Raw genomic sequence first — 24,853 nt, 5'->3', positions numbered from 1 at the left:
AAAAGTGACGGCATGCATCATGACATTTTGATCCCAGTTTGGATCTTGGTCAGGTCAAAACCTATAAAAGGCATAGACTAACAAAAAGGAACATTGAAACAGCATGTCACTGTGTGTGGATAGTGGAGGTCAATAAGTGCACCACATCTCTCCCTGCATGCTGCTTCCCGAGTGGGCCAACTCCAAGCCTGCATCCAAAATGGCACCCTATGCCGTAGGACGATATCGGCACTGGTCAAAAGTAGTGTACTATTTGGGAATAGAATGCCATTTGGGGTGCAGACCTAAGCTCTAGTTAATCGATTGGCAAAGGAGGAAAAAGGGCTGGCTCTAATGTGTTGCATGTGAAGGATTTACTGGAGAGCAGAGCCACTGAATCAATGGAGTAGAAAATGCATCATTAGGACAGTGTTGTTGCCGTCGTCCCCTCGCTCCCGAGAGGGATGGGGACCACACACACACACACACACACACAGAGACACACACACACACACACGTACACTCACATGCTGGCGCGCACACACACACACACACACACTCTCCCACTCCCACACACACATGCACAAGTTAAAGCAGAAACAGACACATACCAGCATACACTGTATACTGTATACATACACACATGCATACAGGCACACTTTGATGAGTTCTCAATGTCACTAGTCAGTAGTTTGAATTATTCTCTCATTCATACCTATTCCCCACTGTCATTGTTTCGTAAATACGTGTGTGATTATTTTAAATAGTGCAGTCTACTAATTCTAAAACAGTAAATTACCATCACAAAGACATAGGCTAAGTTAATTACACATTATTTTATTAATGTTCATTAATTAATAATGAAGCTAATCCATTTAACCTTGTCCCTTCATTGGCCCCTCGTTTCCTATGTTTGCAGGTTGTTGCTCCCCAGGCAATTGGACTTGTGCTTTGTGCAGATAAATATTTCAGTAATATTTCAACCTAATTTTGTAGCGTAATCCTTTCCATCTCACAGTTCTTTCACATTAACAATCGAGAAGAAAACAACAACAAAATAGTAATTTGTCAAAAACAGGAGCAGGGGTCTGTGTCTGACACACAGGGGTTGGTCTGCCCTCCCATTACAACACTTACAACCCTAAACACAAGCATTAATATTCCTCTCCTCTCTCCTCTCCTCCTCTCGTTCCTGCTTTCCTGCCCTATTATTTCACCTCGACAGAGAGACGTCTTGTCCTATCCCGTCCTCCACAGGGGAGACAAGACGAGAGGACATTCCAAACAGGGGCGACTTGGGGAGGACTAGGGGGGGTGGAGAGGGAACATGGATCATTACACTTCCTGTTGCGTCCCGGGAAGAAAATTACGCTACTCCTGGGCCAATTGATTCTGGAGAGTTAATTTGCTTTATTAGCGAAGATGTTGGACCCGCGAGGGGATCCCGTTCTACAACCGGAGGCCCCACCTTACTCCTGCATTCCCCCGTTCCTCCCCCCACCACTCCACTCCAATCCAATCCCTGCGAAAAAGAAACCCTGCGTAATTGTTTTCCCTCCATCTTCCGTGTCATTGTCAGATGGGTCCTGTGGGATTATTAGCAACCCCAGGTCCCTCAATAATTCATCCTAAACTATTTATACACAGATGGAGAGTCCTCTAATGTCTCCCTCAGTGAGCTTATCTGACGTTCAGACGGAGAGTGGGGGGGAGGGAGAGAAAGACAGAAAAACAAGCGATACAGTGAGGTGAGAGATTGAAAGAGTGAGAGAAAGGGAGACAAGGGGGCAGACTGAGAAAGAAAGGGATTGGGAGTGCCAGTGAGACAGCAGCACAGAGGAGTGTGTTTGTGTGTGTGTGTGTGTGTGTGTGTGTGTGTGTGTGTGTGTGTGTGTGTGTGTGTGTGTGTGTGTGTGTGTGTGCTTGTGTGCTTGTGTGTGTGTGATTCTTTCCAGAGAGAGAGCGAGAGACAGAGAGAGAAAAGCTTTTTTTTTTGGAAGAGGCACAATGACCCTGTTTCATGGTGTGCTTTCAGTTTCAAGGTGAAGCCGTTCTCTCTCTCCCCCGCTTTGCCAAAGTGAACAAAAGCACCATCCGGGGAATAGCAGCCTCCCCCACACAATCCTTCATTAATGGCTTTTAATTAATCTGGCCCCTTTTTTTCCTCCATTTAACACAATTAAGATGTTTGCAAGGCTAACATGGAGTACCAATCATTAAAGGAAGGGCACATGAAAGACACACAGGGATTTTCATATTTACATATGTACCATGCAAACACACAACAGTTAGTTATCCCTCCTCTGTCTTATGTCAATGAATAAGATCAACAAACACAGCACTGAATCATTCCACCATTCCTTCATAAACACATAATCATACGATATCATCCCACATTAGCATATTAGCATTTGCACATTAAGCAGCTTTTATCATTCTAAATACAAAGCGGTGTGGTTTGAGAAAAAGGCTTTCTAACTTGTTTTTTAACTGCCTAGCTGTGAGTTTTAACTAGGCTTTGTGGAAATAACCATTTTTCAGGGGAACAAATAGTTACTTTGGAGGTAACAACAATTATTTAAAGATCCCCAAAAAAGGACTACATTTAAAAAATATTTGAATTCAGATCCCAGGGAGTGAATACCTTTCAAAACTATTTTAATACAGATCTCAGAAAGTAACTACTTTTGTATACTATTAGAATACAGATCTGAGAAAGCAACTAATTAAAAAACTTATTTTTGAATACAGATCTCAGGAAGTGACTACTTTTCTGAGACTATTGTTTGCCTTCAACAAGTGGCAGGGCTGTATCTGGAACTACTTGTTGAAAATAGAAATAGAATGAAAACAGCACAAACCACTTACTATACTATTCCAATCTATCTAGTCTAATTCCAAAATGCTATATACAGTATATCACTAAAGTGAGTACACCCCTCACATTTTAGTAAATATTTGAGTACATCTTTTCATGTGACAACACTGAAGAAATGACACTTTGCTACAATGTAAAGTAGTGAGTGTACAGCTTGTATAACAGTGTAAATTTGCTGTCCCCTCAAAATAACTCAACACACAGCCATTCATGTCTAAACCGCTGGCAACAAAAATGAGTACACCCCTAAGTGAAAATGTCCAAATTGGGCCCAATTAGCCATTTTCCCTCCACGGTGTCATGTGACTCGTTAGTGTTACAAGGTCTCAGGTGTGAATGGGGAGCAGGTGTGTTAAATTTGGTGTCATCGCTCTCACATTCCCTCATACTGACTGGTCACTGGAAGTTCAACATGGCACCTCATGGCAAAGAACTCTCTGAGGATCTTAAAAAAATAATTGTTGCTCTACGTAAAGATGGCCTGGGCTATAAGAATATTGCCAAGACCCTGAAACTGAGCTGCAGCACGGTGGCCAAGACCATACAGCGGTTTAACTGGACAGGTTCCACTCAGAACAGGCCTCGCCATGGTCGACCAAAGAAGTTGAGTGCATGTGCTCAGCGTCATATCCAGAGGTTGTCTTTGGGAAATAGACATATGAGTGCTGCCAGCATTGCTGCAGAGGTTGAAGGGGTGGGGGGGTCAAATTGGTCTGCATGGCTGTCGTTCCAGAAGGAAGCCTCTTCTAAAGATGAAGCACAAGAAAGCCCGCAAACAGTTTCCTGAAGACAAGCAGACTAAGGACATGGATTACTGGAACTATGTCCTGTGGTCTGATGAGATAAACTTATTTGGTTCAGATGGTGTCAAGCATGTGTGGCGGCAACCAGGTGAGGAGTACAAAGACAAGTGTGTCTTGCCTCAGTCAAGCATGGTGGTGGGAGTGTCATGGTCTGGGGCTGCATGAGTGCTGCCGGCACTGGGGAGCTACAGTTCATTGAGGGAACCATGAATGCCAACATGTACTGTGACATACTGAAGCAGAGCATGATCCCCTCCCTTCGGAGACTGGGCCGCAGGGCAGTATTCCAATATGATAACGACCCCAAACACACCTCCAAGACGACCACTGCCTTGCTAAAGAAGCTGAGGGTAAAGGTGATGGACTGGCCAAGCATGTCTCCAGACCTAAACCCTATTGAGCATCTGTGGGGCATTTTCAAATGGAAGGTGGAGGAGTGCAAGGTCTCTAACATCCACCAGCTCTGTGATGTCGAGTGGAAGAGGACTCCAGTGGCAACCTGTGAAGCTCTGGTGAACTCCATGCCCAAGAGGGTTAACGCAGTGCTGGAAAATGATGGTGACCACACAACATATTGACACTTTGGGTCCAATTTGGACATTTTCACTTAGGGGTGTACTCACTTTTGTTGCCAGCGGTTTAGACATTAATGGCTGTGTGTTGAGTTATTTTGAGGGGACAGAAAATTTACACTGATATACAAGCTGTACACTCACTACTTTACATTGTAGCAGTGTCATTTCTTCAGTGTTGTCACATGAAAAGATATACTCAAATATTTACAAAAATGTGAAGGGTGTACTCACTTTTGTGATACACATTTTTCAGATTAGAGTTTTTTCATCTGAATTGATTGCTTATGGATACCAGGTATGTGTGTAAAATATTACTGTTGTCAGATTTTATTCATTGATTTTTAAAGTGTGTTAAAGTGGGTGTTGTTGCAAAAAGATATGTATCCATTGTTTAGCTCAAGTTTTGTGTCCTGTAAATTTGACATGTGGTTGTCTCACCAAGCTATCTTACTTTAACTGTCTCTCTAGATAAGAGATTCTGCTAAATTACTAAAATGTCAAATGTAAATGTTTTACATACAGATCTCATATTACTGCACTGATTCATTTTAGATTACATTTTTTAAATATTAATGTCACAAATGTATCATACTTTTTTGGGGGCTATTTGTCACATTTTGACTGTGTAAAAATACAGAACCAGTCAAAGGTTTGGACACCTACTCATTACAGGATTTCTCTTTATTTTTTACTATTTTCTTCATTGTAGAATAATAGTGAAGACATCACAACTATGAACTAACACATATGGAATCATGTAGTAACCAAAAAAAAGTGTTAAATCTAAATGTATTTATATTTAAAATTCTTCAAAGTAGTCACCGTTTCCCTTGACAGCTTTCAAATATTATTTGTTTTTCTGGGACCTGTATTTGAATATCAAAGAAAATAGTTGCCTTTTAGTTGAAACTATTTAAACTATATTTGAATATCTCGAGGATTTGAAAAGTTGGAATTTACAAATAAACTACAAAATACAATCATTTTCTGCCCAAGTCTGCTAGCCAAAATACTTTGGTTACCCTCCCTCCCTGCCTCGGTGGAGAGACATTCTGTTGTCGTCTGACTAATGAGGCCGCTGGCACAGGCAGTCGATTTTCAGTCCTTTTATCGGCTCTTGAGCTGCAGATAATTATAAATATTTAGCCATTTGGCAGATGCTTTTATCCAGCTCACTTAGAAGGCTGCAACTCCCTCTTGGACAAATTGGGACATTGAAATGCAGATTGGAATCACTGAGTTTTTACATTTCACATTGGAGGAAAATGTGGGTGGAAGAATGGAACTCTGCAAAATTGATTGGTTAGATGATCAAAACATTGGCTAGTAGGTGTCTGATCCTTGCTGTACCATAGAACATTAACGTACATGTACAGCATGACATGCCCATTGGTCACGTTTAATGTAATGGTATCGTGCAACGTAATATCACATCTAGAAACTTATTTCACCTTGATGCAAATGGAGGTCCATTTTGCCATTTTTATCCTAAGCATTGCCAGCAGGTCTCAGTCAGACCAGTACACGGTGGTAACTGGCAACCCCTGTCCAGAATTAGTAGGACTATGCCCTGTCCGGAGGGACCATTGTGTCCTTTACTGTAAATAATTTTTTAGAGTCTAGAAACCTACAAGTGGTGCTAGCGAGAGATCTCAGAAGCCATGAAATAATTTGCTGAAGGGTTTCTTTCCAAATCATTCCTGGGCTGACTTGTTCGTTGAGTTATGTGCTGAATGGCCAAGCAGAGATCCAGCTGAGCCCACTGGCCGCTGAGCCAAGTAGTCTCCTGTATCTCTCTCACACACACACACACACACACACACACAGCCATTTTCTTACACACAGATCTATATTGAGGCAGAGGCCACAAATCGTAATATTGATATCGTGGCATTGATGCATTAATTAATGTACACATATCATGTATATATTCTGAACTACAGCATACATTATCTTCAAAATAAACATTCCACCGCGTAAATAATTGTTTACTCATTGCATAGCTTTCGCCAACTAAAACCCACATTTCTAAAAAGGCAGTATATATTTAAGCGGCAGGAAATTAATGGAGGCGAACGGCAGTATGCTAACCTTCATGCCTTTCCCTTAACTTAAATCTTACCTTAAAATCAATGGAACTATACCTAACCTTAACCTTAACCTCACCCTTGTTCCTCAACCTAACCTTAACCCTAATAACCCCTAATATATATTGACCCTTGTGCCTAAACATATGTTTCTTATGTGGGTCAAATATCCACTTATCTAGGAGATAACCAACTGAAAGCAGTTTACATGAAGTGTAGCAGAGAAAAACAGCAGGTACTATTATAGGCACAACAACAACATTAACACGTTGTAAAAAATGGCTGCCTACATCGGTGAGCGCTTGCTTATTCACCCCTGGGGGCGGCTTCAAGCAGCGAGGCTGAATTCTGCTCCCATTGCAGGAAGGTCATTTTCCTTCCAGGGCAGTGATTGCTACAGATTAGTGCTTAAATCTTGCAAAACGCAACCTATAAATTACAGCAAAGGACAGAGGGGTCAGAGCCTGCCGTGGAACGGAGCCAGGAGTCATCTACTTGCAGGGAGGGGGACATCTGTCTTTGGGAGTCCCTCTGCCTCTCTCTCTGTTTCTCTCTTTCTCTCTCTCTGCCTCTATCACTCTGCTTCACTCTCTTTACCTCTCTCTTAATGCACTCTTCATTTCTTTCAGTCTCCACCCTGCCCCTTCCAAAAGCATATCTGAAGTTAGTATTCCATCTATCATAAATTTGATTGAGACTTGACCTTAGTCGTACCAACTCTTACCCTTACCCCCAAACTGCCACCGAAACCTCAAACTTCCCCATGACTTATTCATCGTCCTCCATTTTCTGAATCAAACTTTGCCTTGAATAATTAAGGAGATCATTCCAAAAGCCTCAACCCCTTCCCGACCTCCCTTTTACAAGTCAACTTGGTACATTCTTTATTGGGTGCATGAAATAGAAATGAAATGAGATGGAGAGGAAGTCTAGTTGAAGCAAAGACTCCCCCAGTCTCGGTTATGGGTATAACAAGTTAATTCCGAGAGGGATAAATGCATATCTTTCCTCACATAATGACACAAGCGTTGCCTCTTTAGTCTTTGGCTTCCGCTCCATAGGATCAACAGCAGAGAGGTAGCTAGTCCTAGGATCAACAGTCTTTGGCTTCTGCTTCATAGGATCAACAGCAGACAACTACATTACAGCTAGTTATAGAATCAACCGCAGGTACCCTGTAGCTAGTTCTAGGATAGTAGCTAGTTATAGGATCAACAGCAGGTACACTGTATCTAGTTCTAGGATCAACAGCAGGTACACTGTAACTAGTTCTAGGATCAACAGCAGGTACACTGTAACTAGTTCTAGGATCAACAGCAGGTACACTGTAGCTAGTTCAAGGATCAACAGCAGGTACCCTGTAGCTAGTTCTAGGATCAACAGCAGGTACAGTGTAGCAAGTTCTAGGATCAACAGCAGGTACACTGTAACTACTCCTAGGATCAACAGCAGGTACCCTGTAGCTAGTTCTAGGATCAACAGCAGGCACACTGTAGCAAGTTCTAGGATCAACAGCAAAGAGGTACACTGTTGCTAGTTCTAGCATCAACAGCAGAGAGGTACACTGTCACTAGTTCTGGATCAACAAGAGATCAACACTCTCTCTAGTTCTAGGATCAGAAACCAATGGGTACACTAGCTAGGCCTATGTTCCTTGTTCCAATGTTGATCTTAACTAGATATTTTGTATCTACTAAAAGCTTTTATCTATTTTGATTTATACTTGTGTACCTGTTTCTTGTCACAGATGCTTATAAGACCTTTATTTAGCTCATTATTCATGATATTGAACAAATGTATGCTAATTTAATGGATGCTTTGATTTACTTTCGCTTGATTTATCTTCTGTTCTTGCCCTAATATTGCTTCTATTGGATATGCTGTAATGCATCCCACAGGTTTCCTTGAAAACATATTGAAGTGTATCCTGATTTTTTATTTTTATTTAATCCATTTCATGTTCCCACATTGATCTTTAAAGTTTCAAGATACAGAATATCCTATTACAAAAAAAAGTATATATGATCCAAAGGACACACACCGGCATGTATATTAAACAGTGAACAATCATGATATTGTTGCCTAATGCCATCATATCATGTCTTTGTCTGATTCGAGTACACATTTCAGGCTTTCTTTGTCTGATTCGAGTACACATTTCAGGCTTTCTTGGCTCTCTTCTGGATGTGAGTAAACTTCCTTACTACTCCTATTCCTGCCATTTGATAACATTCAGCCACCTAAACCTCAAGACAGCATGGAGAGGCACACACACACACACACACACACACACACCACCTCTCTGCTTGCACCACAATCTTACTAATAACAATCTGTCAAGGTTTACATTCATTAGTAATAGAGCTATAGTATAGAGACACAGCACAGTGCATTCAGAAAGTATTCAGAGTCCTTGACTTTTTCCACATTATGTTACGTTACAGCTTTATTCAGAAATGTATATTATGAATGTTTTTCCTAAATCTACACACAATACCTCATAATGACAAAGCAAAAACAGGTTTATAGAAATTTCTGCAAATGTATTACAAATAAAAAGCTCAGTTTTTCACAATTCTTGACATTTAATCCGAGTAAAAATTCCCTGTCTTAGGTCAGTTAGAATAACCACTTTACTTTAAGAATGTGAAATGTCAGAATAATAGTAGAGATAATTATTTATGTCAGCTTTTATTTCTTTCATCACATTCCCAGTGGGTCAGAAGTTTACATACGCTCAATTAGTATTTTGTAGCATTGCCTTTAAATTGTTTAACTTGGGTCAAACGTTTTGGGTAGCCTTCCACAAGCTTCCCACAATAAGTTGGGTGAATGTTGGCCCATTCCTCCTGACAGAGCTGGTGTAACTGAGTCAAGTTTGTAGGCCTCCTTGCACACACATGCTTTTTCAGTTCTGCCCACAAATTTTAGATAGGATTGAGGTCAGGGCTTTGTGATGGCAATTCCAATACCTTGACTTTGTTGTCCTTAAGCCATTTTGCCACAACTTTGGAAGTATGCTTGCAGTCATTGTCCATTTGTAAGACCCATTTGCGACCAAGCTTTAACTTCCTGAATGATGTCTTGCTTCAATATATCCACATAAATTTCTTTACTCATAATGCCATCTATTTTGTGAAGTGCATCAGTGCCTCCTGCAGCAAAGAACCCCCACAACATGATGCTGCCCCCCCCCCCCCCCCCCAACCGTGCTTTTCCCTCCAAACATAATGATGGTCAATATGGCCAAACAGTTCTATTTTTGTTCTCCAAAAAGTGCGATCTTTGTCCCTATGTGCAGATGCAAACCGTAGTCTGGGGTTTTTATGGCGGTTTTGGAGCAGTTGCTTCTTCCTTGCTGAGCGGCCTTTCAGGTTATGTCGATATAGGACTCGTTTTACTGTGGACATATATACTTTTGTACCTGTTTCCTCCAGCATCTTCACAAGGTCCTTTGCTGTTGTCCTGAGATGGGGTCAGATCAAGATGTCACTTCCTGTGCCATGCAGAGAGATTGGGCACTCATTTGAGTGGAACTATTAAATAATAATTAAAACTTCACTTAATAAAAATAATAAAATAGGCGCACAAAAAAAAATACTGGACAAAAAAATAAATTTAATCCATAGAGACGTGAAGGAGAAGCTCGTCGGATGTTGATCTCTTCTTAATTTGAGAACCGTAGCTTTTGAAAAGAAACACCGCGAGGGGTACAATCTCATTCAAAACCAACAAATAAAGGTGACGATATTAGTTATATTCGCACCAAAGTACGTACATCTCGGGGAGACAGAACGCGTCTCCTTCCTGAGCGGTATGACATCTCCGTGGTCCCATGGGGTTTATACTTGCGTACTATTGTTTGTACAGATGAACCTGGTACCTTCCGGCATTTGGAAATTGCTCCCAAGGATGAACCAGACTTGTGGAGGTCTTTCTGAGGTCTTGGATGATTTCTTTTGATTTCCCCATGATGTCAAGGAAAGAGGCTAAGTTTGAAGGCACTGAGTTTTAAGGTAGGCCTTGAAATACATCCACAGGTACACCTCCAATTGACTCAAATGATGTCAATTAGCCTATCAGAAGTTTCTAAAGCCATGATATCATTTTCTGGAATTTTCCAAGCTGTTTAAAGGCGCAGTCAACTTAGCATATGTAAACTTCTGACCCACTGGAATTGTGACACAGTGAATTATAAGTGAAATAATCTGTCTGTAAACAATTGTTGGAAGAATTACTTGTGTCATGCACAAAGTAGATGTCCTAACCGACTTGCCAAACTGTAGTTTGTTAACAAGAAATGTGTGGAGTGGTTGAAAAACGAGTTGCAATGACTCCAACCTAAGTCTATGTAAACTTCCGACTTCAACTGTAAATATTCTGACCCTTTGCTATGAGACTTGAAATTTAGCTGAAGTGCATCCTGTTTCCATTGATCGTCGATGAGATGTTTCTACAACTTGATTGGAGTTCACATGTGGTAAATTAAATTGATTGGACATGATTTGGAAAGGCACACACCTGTCTATATAAGGTCCCAGAGTTGACAGTGCATGTCAGAGCAAAAACCAAGCCATGAGGTTGAAGGAATTGTCTGTAAAGCTCAGAGACAGGATTGTGTTGAGGCATAGGTCGGGGCATAGATGAAGGGCACCAAAAACGGTCTGCAGCATTGAAGGTCCCCAACAACACAGCGGCCTCCATCATTCTTAAATGGAAGAAGTTTGGAACCACCAAAACTCTTCCTAGAGCTGGACGCCTGACCAAACTGAGAAATCGGGGTAGAAGGGCCTTGGTCAGGGAGGTGACCAAGAACGCGACTCTGACAAAGCTCCAGAGTTCATCTGTGGAGATGGGAGAAACTTCCAGAAGGACAACCATCTCTGCAGCACACCACCAATCAGGCCTTTATGGTAGAGCCACTCCTCAGTAAAAGGCACATGACAGCCCGCTTGGAGTTTGCCAAAAGGCACCTAAAGACCATGAGAAACAACTCTTTGATATGAATGCCAAGCGTCACGTCTGAAGGAAACTTGGCACCATCCCTACGGTGAAGCATTGTGGTGACAGCATTATGCTGTGGGGATGTTTGATGAAAACCTGCTCCAGAGCGCTCAAGACCTCAGACTGGGTTGTGGCAGAATGTTTTTGTTTTTTTATTTGTAATACATTTGTGAACATTTCTAAAGACCTGCTTTTGCTTTGTCATTATGGGGTATTGTTTGAAGATTGATGAGGAAAAAAGCAACAGTTGAATCCATTATAGACTAAGGCTGTAACATAACAAAATGTGGAAAAAGTAAAGGGGTCTGAATACTTTCCGAATGCACAGCATACAAACAGCTGACCTATAGACAAAGGAACTTGTATCTTACTCTATAATTATATAGCTTGTGTTCTCTATGATGTAACAGTGTACATATTGCCAAACATGTACACAGTGCAGATATGTGCTATAGCAATGAATGTCATGTCAGAGAGATTGCCTAACAAACAGTAGAGAGGGTTGTAGTAATTCACTATCATTATGGTACAAAGTATGCAGCACAACAATATCGATATAAATCTCATTCAGGAGACCTTTTGAGTCCTGGGTTGAATTCGCTGCTGTTCCCAGCCTGACCTATATGTTCCATTGATCTCTAAGAAGTCAAACTTCTAAATGTCAGTGGACGTGTGCATCAAACCTACAGTGGAATATAACCAAGTCAGAATGTTCCAAGGCTTTAGCCTTACTAAACCTTCAACTGGTCCTGTAGGAGAGAGAAAGTTGGGGATGGGGAAGAATTGTGGTTGTTCCATTGGCTTGGTTTGGTTTGATTTCTGCATGGGCCCCACACACACAAACACATGCACATACGCACACACACACACACACACGCACGCACGCACGCACGCACGCACACACACACACTGTTCAGATGGAGCGATAGCGATAGCAGGATATTTGAGAACTAGCATTTTAAGAGGAAGATATCTCTGTCAAATCAAATAAAGAGGGGTAATAAAAACTGGGTGAACAACAGAAGGTTTCCACATTTTGAAAGCATTGCATTCTCTCACTCCGGAACAGAGGTTATATCTGAAACAGCAGGGAAACAAGCAGATGGATCGAACAGACCCCAAGCGTCAGCCTCTTGAAACATTTAACATGGACCACAATAACACTTACAGTTGAAGTCGGAAGTTTACATACACTTAGGTTGGAGTCATTAAAACTAGTTTTTCAACCACTCCACAAATTTCTAATTAACAAACTATAGTTTTGGCAAGTCAGTGAGGACATCTACTTTCTGCATGACACAAGTCATTTTCCCAACAATTGTTTACAGACAGATCATTTCACTTATAATTCACTGTACCACAATTCCAGTGGGTCAGAAGTTTACATATGCTAAGTTGACTGCGCCTTTAAACCGCTTGGAAAATTCCAGAATAGGATGTCATGGCTTTAGAAGCTTCTGATAGGCTAATTGTGGATGTATTTCAAGGCCTACCTTCAAACTCAGTGCCTCTTTGCTTGACATCATGGGAAAATCAAAAGAAATCATCCAAGACCTCAGAAGAAAACTGTAGACCTCCACAAGTCTGGTTCATCCTTGGGAGCAATTTCCAATTGCCTGAAGGTACCACATTCATCTGTACAAACAATAGTATGCAATAATAAACACCATGTGACCACGGAGCCATCATACCGCTCAGGAAGGAGACCTGTATCAAACCCAGACAACAGCAAAGGATCTTGTGAAGATGTTGGAGGAAACAGGTACAAAATTATCTATATCCAGAGTCCTATATCGACATAACCTGAAAGGCTGCTCAGCAAGGAAGAAGCCACTGCTCGAAAACTGCCATAAAAAAGCCAGACTACGGTTTGCAACTGCACATGGGGACAAAGATTGTACTTTTTGGAGAAATGTCCTAGTTTCATCTGGTCTGATGAAACAAAAATAGAACTGTTTGGCCATGATGACCATCGTTTTGTTTAGAGGAAAAAGAGGGAGGCTTGCAAGCCGAAGAACACTATCCCAACCGTGAAGCATGGGGGTGGCAGCATCATGTTGTGGGGGTGCTTCGCTGCAGGAGGGACTGGTCACTTCACAAAATAGATGTCATCATGAGGGAGGAAAATGATGTGGATATATTGAAGCAACATCTCAAGACATCAGTCTTCCAAATGCACAATGACCCCAAGCATACTTCCAAAGTTGTGGCAAAATGGCTTAAAACTTCTTCAGGCTTCAGCCTTTTTTCTCAATTTCCGCCTGACTGATGTGCCCAAAGTAAACTGCCTGTTACTCAGGTCCAGAAGCCAGGATATGCATATAATTGGTAGCATTGGATAGAAAACACTTTGAAGTTTGTAGAAATGTTAAAATAATGTATGAGACTATAACACAATAGATATTGTAGGATCATTTTTTTTAGCGCCCATGCTCTTACAATGGAAAGTATAGGGGCATATGAGAATCCAGCTCCCAGATTGCAATTCCTATGGCTTCCACTAGATGTCAACAGTCGTTGTTCAAGGTTTCAGGCTTGTTTCTTCCAAAACGAGGAATAATTATGAGTTTTAGTATTGGGACTCAGAGTTGGAAATCAGTCTGTGCGAGCGCAACGAAGAGGACGCGCACCTGCTAATATTACTTTTCTACTAAACATACTTCTTTCCACATTAAATATTACAGTTTAATTACATTTTAGTGTATCTCAAGATTAAACAGAAGTGTATTTTGACTTGCTTTAACAAAGTTTAGCGGTAGCTTTTTGGATTCCTTTCTCTACATGTTGAACAAGTGGATTACTCAAATCGATGGCGCCAACTAAACAGACTTTTTGGGATATAAAGAAGGATTTTATATAACAAAACAACACTACATGTTGTAGCTGGGACCCTTTGTATTGCAAATCAGAGGAAGATTTTCAAAAAGTAAATGAATATTTAATCGCTATTTGTGATTTTATGAAGCCTGTGCAGGTGGAAAAATATGTTGATGTGGGGCGCCATCCTCAAAAAATCGCATGGCATGCTTTCGCTGTGAAGCCTATTGTAAATCGGACAGCACAGTTAGAACCTCTTGAAGCTAGGGGGCACTATTTTTATGTTTGGAAAAATAACGTTCCCAAAGTAAATGGCCTATTTCTCAGGAGCAGATGCTAGAATATGCATATAATTGACAGCTTAGGATAGAAAACACTCTAAAGTTTCCAAAACTGTAAAAATATTGTCTGTGAGTATAACAGAACTGATATTGCAGGCGAAAGCCTGAGAAAAATCCAATCAGGAAGTGACTCTTATTTTGAAACCCCTGTGTTCCTATGCATCCCTATTGCCCATTGAAAGGGATATCAACCAGATTCCTTTTTCTGTGGCTTCCCTAAGGTGTCAACAGCCTTTAGACATAGTTTCAGACTATTATTTTGAAGAATGAGCGTGAACGACCACATTGCGTATGTGGACAGGTGGGGGCTCTCAGAGTGATTTGTGCGCAGCCATTGTTACTCCCGGTCCTAGTGAAAAGCCAACTGTCCCGGTTGATATATTATCGAATAGATATTTGAAAAACACCATGAGGATTGATTATAAAAAACATTTGACATGTTTCTGTGTACATTATGGATATAATTTGGAATTTTTGTCTGCATTGCCGTGACTGCTCTTTCCGGTGGATTCCTGGGCTTAACGCACCAAACTAACGGAGGTATTTGGAAATAAAAAACATCTTTATGGAACAAAAGGAACATTTGTTGTCTAATTTGGAGTCTCGTGAGTGAAAACATCCGAAGATCATCAAAGGTAAACGATTCATTTGATTGCTTTTCTGATTTTCGTGACCAAGTTACCTGATACTAGGTGTACTTATTGTTTTGTTTTGCTATCGATAAACATACACAAACACTTGTGTTGCTTTCGCTGTAAAGCATAATTTCAAAATCTGAGACGACAGGGTGATTAACAAAAGGCTAAGCTGTGTTTCGCTATATTTCACTTGTGATTTCATGAATATTTTCTAGTAATATTATTTGACTGTTGCCCTATGCTATTCAGCGTTGCTGATGACAAATATACCGGATCCGGGATGGGTGGTTCTAAGAGGGTGTTAACAAGAATGTAAGCTTTTAACTGATATAAGACACTTGTATGTACCTAAATGTTTAATATCCATAATTTTTATGATTTTTTATTTGATTTGCGCGCCCTCCAATTTCACCAGAAGTTGTCGACAGGTGTCCCCGCTGGCGGGACGACTAGCCCTAAGAAGTTTTAAGGACAACAAAGTCAAGGTATTGGAGTGGCCATCCCAACGCCCTGACCTCAATCTCATAGAAAATTTGTGGGCAGAACTGAAAAAGCGTGTGCGAGCAAGGAGTCCTACAAACCTGACTCAGTTACACCAGGTCTATCAGGAGGAATTGGCCAAAATTCACCCAACTTATTGTGGGAAGCTCTTGGAAGGCTACATGAAATATTTGAACCAAGTTAAACAATTTAAAGGCAATGCTACCAAATACTAATTGAGTGTATGTAACCTTTTGACCCACTGGGAATGTGATGAAAGAAATAAAAGCTGAAATAAATCATTCTCTACTATTATTCTGACATCTCGAACTTTAAAATAAAGTGGTGATCCTAACTGACTTAAAACAGGGAATTTTTACTAGGATTAAATGTCAGGAATTGTGAAAAACTGAGTTAAAATGTATTTGGCTGTGTATGTGAACATCCGACTTCAACTGTAGATGATGCAACAGCCTTGAAAATAGAAACTATTTAACCCTCCAAAACAGCGCTACAAGAAGCTTTCAGCCACTCAAAATCGCCATAGCAATGACATGGCAATAGCAAAAAACTAAAAATATAATTTTAATATGAGGAAGGAGGTTGGACTTTGGGCAATTTCTTTAGCCTCTTTTAGGGAATACAAAAAGGCTAAGCTGAGTAGAGTTTTAAGGCTGACCAAGTGTGCTTCAGATTTTGAATTTTGTATGCAGTATAATTACTTATCAAGCATTATGCCTTTAAGGCTACAGGTATGGGTGTGGTTAGAGGCGCGTCCAACCCACAGGTGCCATCTTGAATTGGCAGACTCAATGGGGTGATGTCAGAGTTGGGTCATCCCAATCATCCCACTTTGCATTTACCATCTTTAATTAGGCTGAAGGCCCATTGTTTGAAAAGAGCCTATCATTAATTGTTACTAATAAGAAGTAGTTGTTTGTTTTCTAAAAAGAGTAGTAAATAGTTCAAGAAAATAAGTATAGTTCAGAAAAAAAGTGCTTGGTGTCAAGCTAGGCTGTACAAGGCCTAGCCTACAAGCTTGCTTGCATCGCACCACCAGTAAGCATCAGGACTATTAACACACTATTCTTATATGGATACATCCTTTACTTGATTAGACCTGAGATTATTCAACAATAGCAGGTAGCACAGAGGTCTGTTATGTAGTTATGCATACAACTAGTTATACAGTGCATTCAGCTAGGGTTAAGGTTAGGGTTAAGGTTAAGTGTTAGGGGTTAGGGGTTAGGGAAAATAGGATTTTGAATGGGAATCAATTGTTTGGTCCCCACAAGGATAGAAAACAAACGTGTGTGTGTGTGTGTGTATTTGTTTGTTTGTTGTGCGTCCGTGCATACACAAGTTGCAAAGTGCTGGCAAATACTTTTCCAATTACTTCCATAATATGAAGGGTGGAGTCACATCTTAGTTCAGGAGAGTTCTCTTCCCCCCTGACAACCGTCATGACTCTCTACCAGCAGTTAGAATGCTGATCCCTTACTCTTCCACCCCCCCCACTGTTTCCCTCCACCCTCCCCCCATCCCCCTCCTTCCTACATGGCCATCGCCCACCGTGAGTAACTGGCCCTCTGGGCTAATGGCCGGCCCCTTCTGACTATCCCGGCCAATCATAATCATCAATAGCAGCCGAGGTGCCTTGACAACTGTCCACGCTGACAAATGAGAGTTGACATATCTACGTACACGTCTCTCGTTCTCCTCCCTATATTTATTGTCTTGCGTCTCAGATGTTTTTAGATGCGTGGGGTGGGTGACCTGGGGGAGGACTTTAGCGAGACATGACCTTATCGGTGACATATGTTGCCTCTTTTCCTCAACAAAACGCTCAATATTGATCACGGTTCGTCGTCATAGAAACAGGGCACGATGTGATGTCTAAGTATGCATTCCGATTGGAGCTGAGTGGAGAATTCTGGGCAGAGGATGAGAGGGAAGGAGGGGTACACACACACATCCCAAATCAACGACGTGAGGAGAAAAATGAGCCCACAGAGGGGCTGATGCAACATGAGTGAAATCCTGCGTCCGGAACGTGTGGCGCATTAACACAGCCCGGCAGAAAAACACCTTCACTGAGTCCCACAGGATATTACCTTTACGATACTGCAGTACATTCAGACATTCTGTCCATTGACAATGTTCCCAGTTTCAGCTAGTTTTCAAAGCAGTCAGGGTCCAGGTTTTATGGATTTTGAATGATAGAAGAAATGTAGAAATAGTTCATGAAGATTTCCATTGCTTCTCTAAGAAGAAGGGTCACTAGGTGGATACCTGTAATCCAATAAAGTAAGCCACAGGTCTAGAACTGTAAAGGCCAGTTACCCAGACCCAGATTAAACTGCTCATCAACACCCTGTCCAGTATATCACCCTCTCTATCCACTATACTGCCCTACCAAGCAAAAAGGCAGTAACTGCTCATTTGGTCAAAAATGAGTTAATGTTATTTTTGCTACATTAAATACATTCTTAATCATGTGGACACGTATCCTGCCTCTATTGTATTGTGTTTTGGAGAAAATGGGGCTCATGTTAGCAGTAACTGCATAAAGTTACTGTGAAACCAAGGTAAATAAAAGCCATTTTTCTCAGTTCAACGCTATGAGCAATTATTGCCTTTTTGCTTGGTAGGGCAGTATAGTTACAGACGTTTACCTGTCCTCTCTTAAGCAAAAGAGTGTAGGAATGGTAGCTTACTAACTGTGAATACATTTAAATAACTACCTTTGCTATATAAAGTCCTTTCAAATACTTGTATTAATTATAACACAGAAATAGATGACCCCTCCACAGTTTTCGTAATCGTAGCCTATCTAGTAATTTTAGAATCACCAAAGTTTGGTAGACTATGCTGTTGCCAGCACTTTTTTGGCCATGGGCATGGTTGTTCATGCGGTGGTTACAATATAACACTGATCAAATCTTCTCATAAAAGGTTGGCGGCAAAACCACTGCAGCAAACGAGTTTGGTTCAGGGATAAACATACTTTTTTACATGCAAATCTGATTGGATACAACATTTGATTATTGAAATATTATCCTCAATTTAACATCAGAGTTGCTTTTTATTTCTGAGGGCTAATCAGGGACATTTTCAGGGACAGCTCTAGCCGGGTACAGGCCACCAAAATCTGGGACTGAAGAAGAAATTGGGGATGTCTAGTCACCCTAATTTAGGGGATCTTGACAATGTATCTACACCACTTGCCAGCCAGCTACTCGCTGTTTAATATCTATGCATAGTCACTTTACCCCTACCTACATGTACAAATTACCTCGACTAACCTGTACCCCTGCACATTGACTCGGTACCGGCATCCCCTGTATATAGCCTCGTTATTGTTCTTTTATTGTGTTACTTTTTATTGTTTTTTTCTTAACTCGTTCTTGAACTACATTGTTGTTTAAAGGCTTTTAAGTAAGCATTTCACGGTAAGGTCTACACCTGTTGTATTCAGGCGCATGTGACAAATTAATTTTGATTTGATTATCTAGGACAAAATAAGGTGAGGGCAGAGAGCCCAACGGGAGCCTCTTTCTTTCTTTCACTTGAATTCCTCAAAAAACACCCCAAGATATCAGTATACTAGGGTTTCTCTCACTTTCAAAGGACTCCTAGGAAAACCCGAAGCAGAGGAACTCAAAGCAACTCTAACTCTAAGGGAGAACATTTTCAGTGAATGTAATAATACATGTAATTACTCCGATACTACACGCATACTACATTGTTATTACACCAAAGCTGCACTGTTGGTTAAGGGCTTGTAAGTAAGCATTTCACGGTAAAGTCTACACTTGCTGTATTCGGTGCATGTGACAAATTAAGTTTGATTTGATTTGAAAGCAACTGATGATACACGATACATACATTGCTGACACTTGACAGTCATACATGTTAGGATTGACCCACTGACCTAAAGTGTATTACTGTACAGGGGCGTATTCTAGCTAGGTCACCTGGTTCATAGTGTGCTGCCATATCTCTCCCCACCCTCCCTCCCTTACTGCATTGCAAAAAAATTGCGAAACGGCCCCTCTTTGTGCCGACGTCCGTCTCAGCATGCACGACGGCAGCCGGTGATGGTTATAAATGGCCTCTATTAGCACAGCCCAGTCGCAGAAGGGAGAGAAATAAAATCAGTGGGAGAATGTAGGGCTATTGCTGTCGCCTCTGTGCCCGTTCCCTTCCCACCCCAGCCTCCTCTACAAGCCCCCTCCCTTTCAAGGGGATGGCAACCTAAAGACTAGATTACTAGTGATACATGGGGTCATTATTTGGATGGTAATTGCAATAGTATAGTTAGTAGTATCCGAGGCTTTTGCAACAATGAAAATACTAGCTAGGAGTTTGTCTAACAATTATTGTGGCGTCACATGTTGCTATAACATTGTAGAATATTAATAGCATCTATAGGTGCATCTATATATTCACACTAAATGAATTGAGGGTTGTTGTGAACCAGGGAAATAAAGAGGGAAATGGGGTTTGGAGGAAAGGAGGAGGAGAGGAGGGAGAATCAGGGAACGGCGTAAAGGTGTAAATAAAGTACGTGGAGGAAAGAGAGAGGTGGAGGAGTATTTCGATGAGAAGTTACATGCTACTGAAAGAAGAAAATGAGGAAACAGAAGATGGAGAGAAAAAAAAATAAAATGGAGTGAACACGTTTTGCTGTGGCTGGAGGGCTGGAGTCTGAGATTTAGGCAAATAACCTTAGGAGCCAAGCCATCAATCAGCTCAGAGCATTCCAATAAGTGTCAAAAGGCTGCAAATGTTCTAAGACCCTAGTGTTGTGCACTTTTCTTGCAGTATTAATCCCAATGAAAAGGCAATAACTTTCTTCAACCCTAAAGTTGTTTATAGGGCAACATTGCCCTTGTTTGACTTTGAGCTTTGGGACTATATTTTGTACAATAGTCAAAAAATGATGCCGTACACATTTTGCCAGCTTATAGATATATCCAAAATACTGGCAACACTTTACTTTAGGCCGACAGGTATAAAGCATTATGATGCAGTTATAATGCATGCCAGACTTGTTGTAAGCATGTATGAACCAGTTATAATGTCTTACTATCATCTCATAATGATCCTGACTAGGCTTTTCAGTCGGTCTCAAAATCGTAGCATCAAATTCCACAATCGTAACACTTTATTTGACAGTGCCATTTTGGCATGTATATGATAGTGTCGTTTCACAATGACATTTAGTCAACCATGCTATGACACCAACATAACGAGAATGCTGTCCATGGTGTAGACCACTACAGTCATAACACAAACCGCTGCCTCTGTCATGACAGTGGTTATTTGGCATGAGAGGTTATGATTGGACATGACCCCTTATGGCATAACACCTTCATATCTATGACACAGTCAAATATTTTAAGCCTTGGGGCTTCCCAGGTGGTGCAGTGGTCTAAGGCACTGCATCACAGTGCTAGCTGTGCCACCAAAGATTCTGGGTTCAAGCCTGAGCCCTGGAGTCATGGCGATGGGACGAGACAGTAACTACTAATAATTGAATACCACGAAATTGGGCGTAAAAATAATAAAAATATAAATACATTTTAAGGTTTCTAATAACACATTATACATGCTTATAACAAGCAACAAAGCACTATACCTGTTGGCTGTAAAAAATATGATTTACTTACATTAAAACATTCAGACATAACCTTACAATAACTTTTTTTTAAACTCAACATTCAACAAAAATCCACTGCTTGTGGGAAGGTGTGGGGATATTGGGCTGGCTGGGAGAAGAGGTGTATACACACACACTGTCTATAGCCAACCAGCTAGCCAGCGAGAGAGCTATTGCATCCAGCTAGTTATAATATGAGAGCGGTGCTGTGAAGGGGGGTGCACTAATAAAAGCGGGGGCCTGGCCTGTGATGCCAGGCAATATATCGCCCTAAGGAGACAGTTCCTAGAATCAGCCGGCATGGCCTCCCATAGTTCACGGGCCGTACGTGATTAACCGTCGGACAGGGAGTCGTTACTACAGCTGGGCTATTAATAAAAGATACCCCTCCTTCCTCTTCCCCCTCCTCCTCCCACTTCCCTCTCCTCTCTTTGGTTCCCCCATCCCTGGCAATCTCCTCCTCCCTTCCTCCTGCTTTATTTCTATATCATCATTATTTATCGACACATGCAAAACGTCATGTTGGTAACAGGATGGGGGAGGTTGTACTTTAACGTCCACATATGAAGTGACCCATGGAGTCTGAAAATGCCCTCCAGGTGTAGCAGATCAATTAGTGACTTCATTAAGATTCTGATGCCTTGAGCAAATAGGGAATAACTAACCACTGGCTACCCCTCTAAAGAGTCTGAAATCAACGTCCATAACATTGGTCATTACCCTTACACCAAGGTATATGGCTGGCAATTACCCTTACACCAAGGCATGTGACCGATCGTTAGCATTACATTGAAGATGTGACAGTTCATTGCATCACACAACAGGTATTCAGCATTGTGTAAAATGACCGTAACACCAAAGGGGTGACTCTTGATACACCATCATCAAGGCTACAGGTACATGCAAATATTAAACAGCTGAGAGATTAACGCACACACGCAAACAAACAAACACACACACACACACACACTCATACATACACACAGTTATCACTCTATAAATCAGCTGGTTGTTCACCTGTCTTTACGTCATATTCAAAGAGTTCCATGACATCCTTTTTACTTTCTAAAACCACAAAACGTCTGCCTAATGTCAGGAACAAGACTAGAGAATAACCTCAATTACATATTGTAGGTAAGGTGGGTGGACCACAGGTATGTGTAATGTGTACTGTAGAATGCATTATGTAAAATCTAAGAAAGTATTGGTTACATTTTCTCAGAGAATAATACAGTAAAAAGCATGTACCCAATCACGCACGATCGCGCGCACGCGCAAGCACACACACTAACACATTTTTCCTCCCTCCCTCTCCTCCTGTTACAAGCAACTTGGCATAACGCGCAACAGAGTGCAAGATGGTGCCGTGGGCAAGAAGCCATGGGCTCCTCCGGACTCCTCCGGTGAACTTTCAAGCGTGGAGATTCTACACTTGTGAATGAATGCACAATAACTAAATGTGTGACTTACTCTTAACACCATAGCCTAAACTTCCAAAGTTACAAGACAAACTGTGACTTATAATATTGTTACACAATAGCCTATTAGGTCGTGATGCTTGACAGCACGGTGTGCCTGGATATCTCAGAACTAGAGATTTGAGGATATGTTAGTTGAAATGGCTAAATATTGACCAAGGAATCAAGACGATAGAAATGGACTATTCCACTTTCTGTTAACATGAACATGAAACCTGTGGAGAGTAAACTACAATAGTAAATGTCACACTAAAAACTACTGTAAACGCAAGTAATATTACGCAACCGGAGCCGCAGAGAAAAGAGCGTGAAGATGGGGATTCCGCTCTCTCGGGGACTGGTAGGCTCAACCCACCTTTGTGCATGCCCGTAAAGCGGTCCTTGAGTACCGTGAGCTCGTAGATCTTGCCGAACTCCTCGAAGAGCGGCCTGAGGTCCTTCTCGTCCAGGTTGCGCGGTATTTGCCCGATGAACAGTTTAATGGCGTCGTGGTCCTTCATGGGGATGGTGCCCCCGCAGCCCGCTGAACTGTGGCTGTGGCTTAATCCGTTCACTAGCCCGTTTGTGCCGTCCACCTGTCCATTTGTTAAAGTTGCCATCTTCGGACCGGCAATGAGTTGTGATAACAGCGGCGGCAGCAGCAGCGCAATCTTGGTGGCCGTTGTATAGAAGCTTCCGAACGAAGTAGCCTATTGATTAAAAAAAAAAAGTCTAAAAAGCCTTGCTGGTCCTGCTTGTAGTCCTACCAATGCAAATATGTACATTAATAAATATACATATGTCTCATTGGGCTAAAACGAATATCAAAAGCTTGGAGCAGGCTTTCTTGTCCCGGTGGAGGCGTGATTCCGTGTAGCCTATTTATGTCCTAATTAATCATTCATTCATTCATTTACTAAAAGAGAGGAGAGAGTGGAGAGAGAGAGAGACCAAGAGCTTTCGTATTCTATTTACACCTCATTTCGTTCCCCTAGTCCCTGCTTCTAGGTTCCCTTTTAATTTTTGCATTGAGAAGTTGGTATGGGTGTTCTCGGTTTAAACGGACGGGGCCAGCTCAAGGGCTACAAGGAATGCGGGGAGGTATAGAACGAGGGGAACCACTAGGATTCGATGTTTGTGTTAGACAGCGTTTTATCTCCCCCTTCCCGTTTAGAAAGCCGAATGGTACGATCCAAGGGGAACGGGGTCTATAAAAAAAGAAAATAGTGACAGTAATCTGTATGGCTCTTTGTGCAATAGTCTATCATGTGCAAATCACGCCACGTCCGCAGCGAAATAATAGGCCTAATAATAATAATAATATGCTATAAAATATATGTCAATCCCTTCAAAATATAGGCCCACTCCAAAAGGCCACGGATTTTAATTGAAAACAATTTTAATTTGGTGTGAAAAGGCCATTCAAGTGTAGTAGAACAATTCGGAGAGTATTGAACTTTTGAAGGGGCTTGAACTGCTTGAATAGCGGGTGGGTGGACAGCGCCTGGTGCTGAAATCGTCGAGCCTAGTTAAAAAGCAACATCCGCAGCTAAAATATATTTCAGGGAACGTTAGGATGTGTCACACAAAGCAGTGTCGCACAGTATCGTGTAGCCTATAGTTCAAGGAGGCATCTATTCCGTTCAGATTCTGATGTAGATGTCATTCGAAGAGAAGGAAGTCTGTGAGCACCGCCGAGCGGCGTAGACGGGCACATCGGAGGGAGCAGCAACTAGAGAGGGAAGAGAGAGGGTAGAGAGAGTGTAAGGGTAGACTACAATATACGAAACAGCACTGGGATCCATTCACAGGTGCAAATCTGATGGTATAAACACCTCAAATTCAACTCTGGACATAGAAGCCAGTACCATTGCTTGTTCTAACCAGGGACTGATTTAGACCTTGAACACCAGGTGGGTTAATTAATTATCAGGTAGAACATAAAACTAGCAGGCTCCGCACCCCGTAGAGTAAGAATTTAATACCTCTGGTATAGACAAACTAGAATGCTAGGATATGACATAAAAATACGCTGTTGCCCAACCCCATGTGCATTTCACACTGACAGCCCACGCGCAAACACACCATGGCTCACATGGCAACTCTATTTCCACGTGACACACAGCTGT

At 41.5% G+C, this 24,853-nt stretch overlaps 1 protein-coding gene across 14 annotated transcripts in view; it reads right to left on the bottom strand.

The window, feature by feature from the left end:
- The window catches only part of LOC110529005 (CUGBP Elav-like family member 4), a 116,392-nt gene extending 92,522 nt beyond the window's left edge, over positions 1-23,870 (bottom strand). For 11 of the 14 annotated variants that reach the window (XM_036983889.2, XM_090241595.1, XM_090241597.1 and 8 more), the window contains exon 1: positions 23,101-23,754. In XM_036983889.2, the coding sequence (XP_036839784.1) occupies positions 23,101-23,344 (244 nt within the window). In that variant the 5' untranslated portion in view covers positions 23,345-23,754. Of the gene's footprint in view, positions 1-23,100 lie in introns of all 14 variants that reach the window. The other 3 variants (XM_036983885.2, XM_090241592.1, XM_090241596.1) reach the window with 3 other exon arrangements.
- Between the last annotated feature and the right edge of the window lie 983 nt (positions 23,871-24,853).

This window comes from Oncorhynchus mykiss, chromosome 7, assembly GCF_057628025.1.
Source record: "Oncorhynchus mykiss isolate SJ-2025 chromosome 7, ASM5762802v1, whole genome shotgun sequence".
Lineage (NCBI taxonomy): Eukaryota > Metazoa > Chordata > Actinopteri > Salmoniformes > Salmonidae > Oncorhynchus > Oncorhynchus mykiss.
The sequence above is the reverse complement of the archived record's forward strand: the minus strand, read 5'-3'. Positions and strand labels throughout refer to the sequence as shown.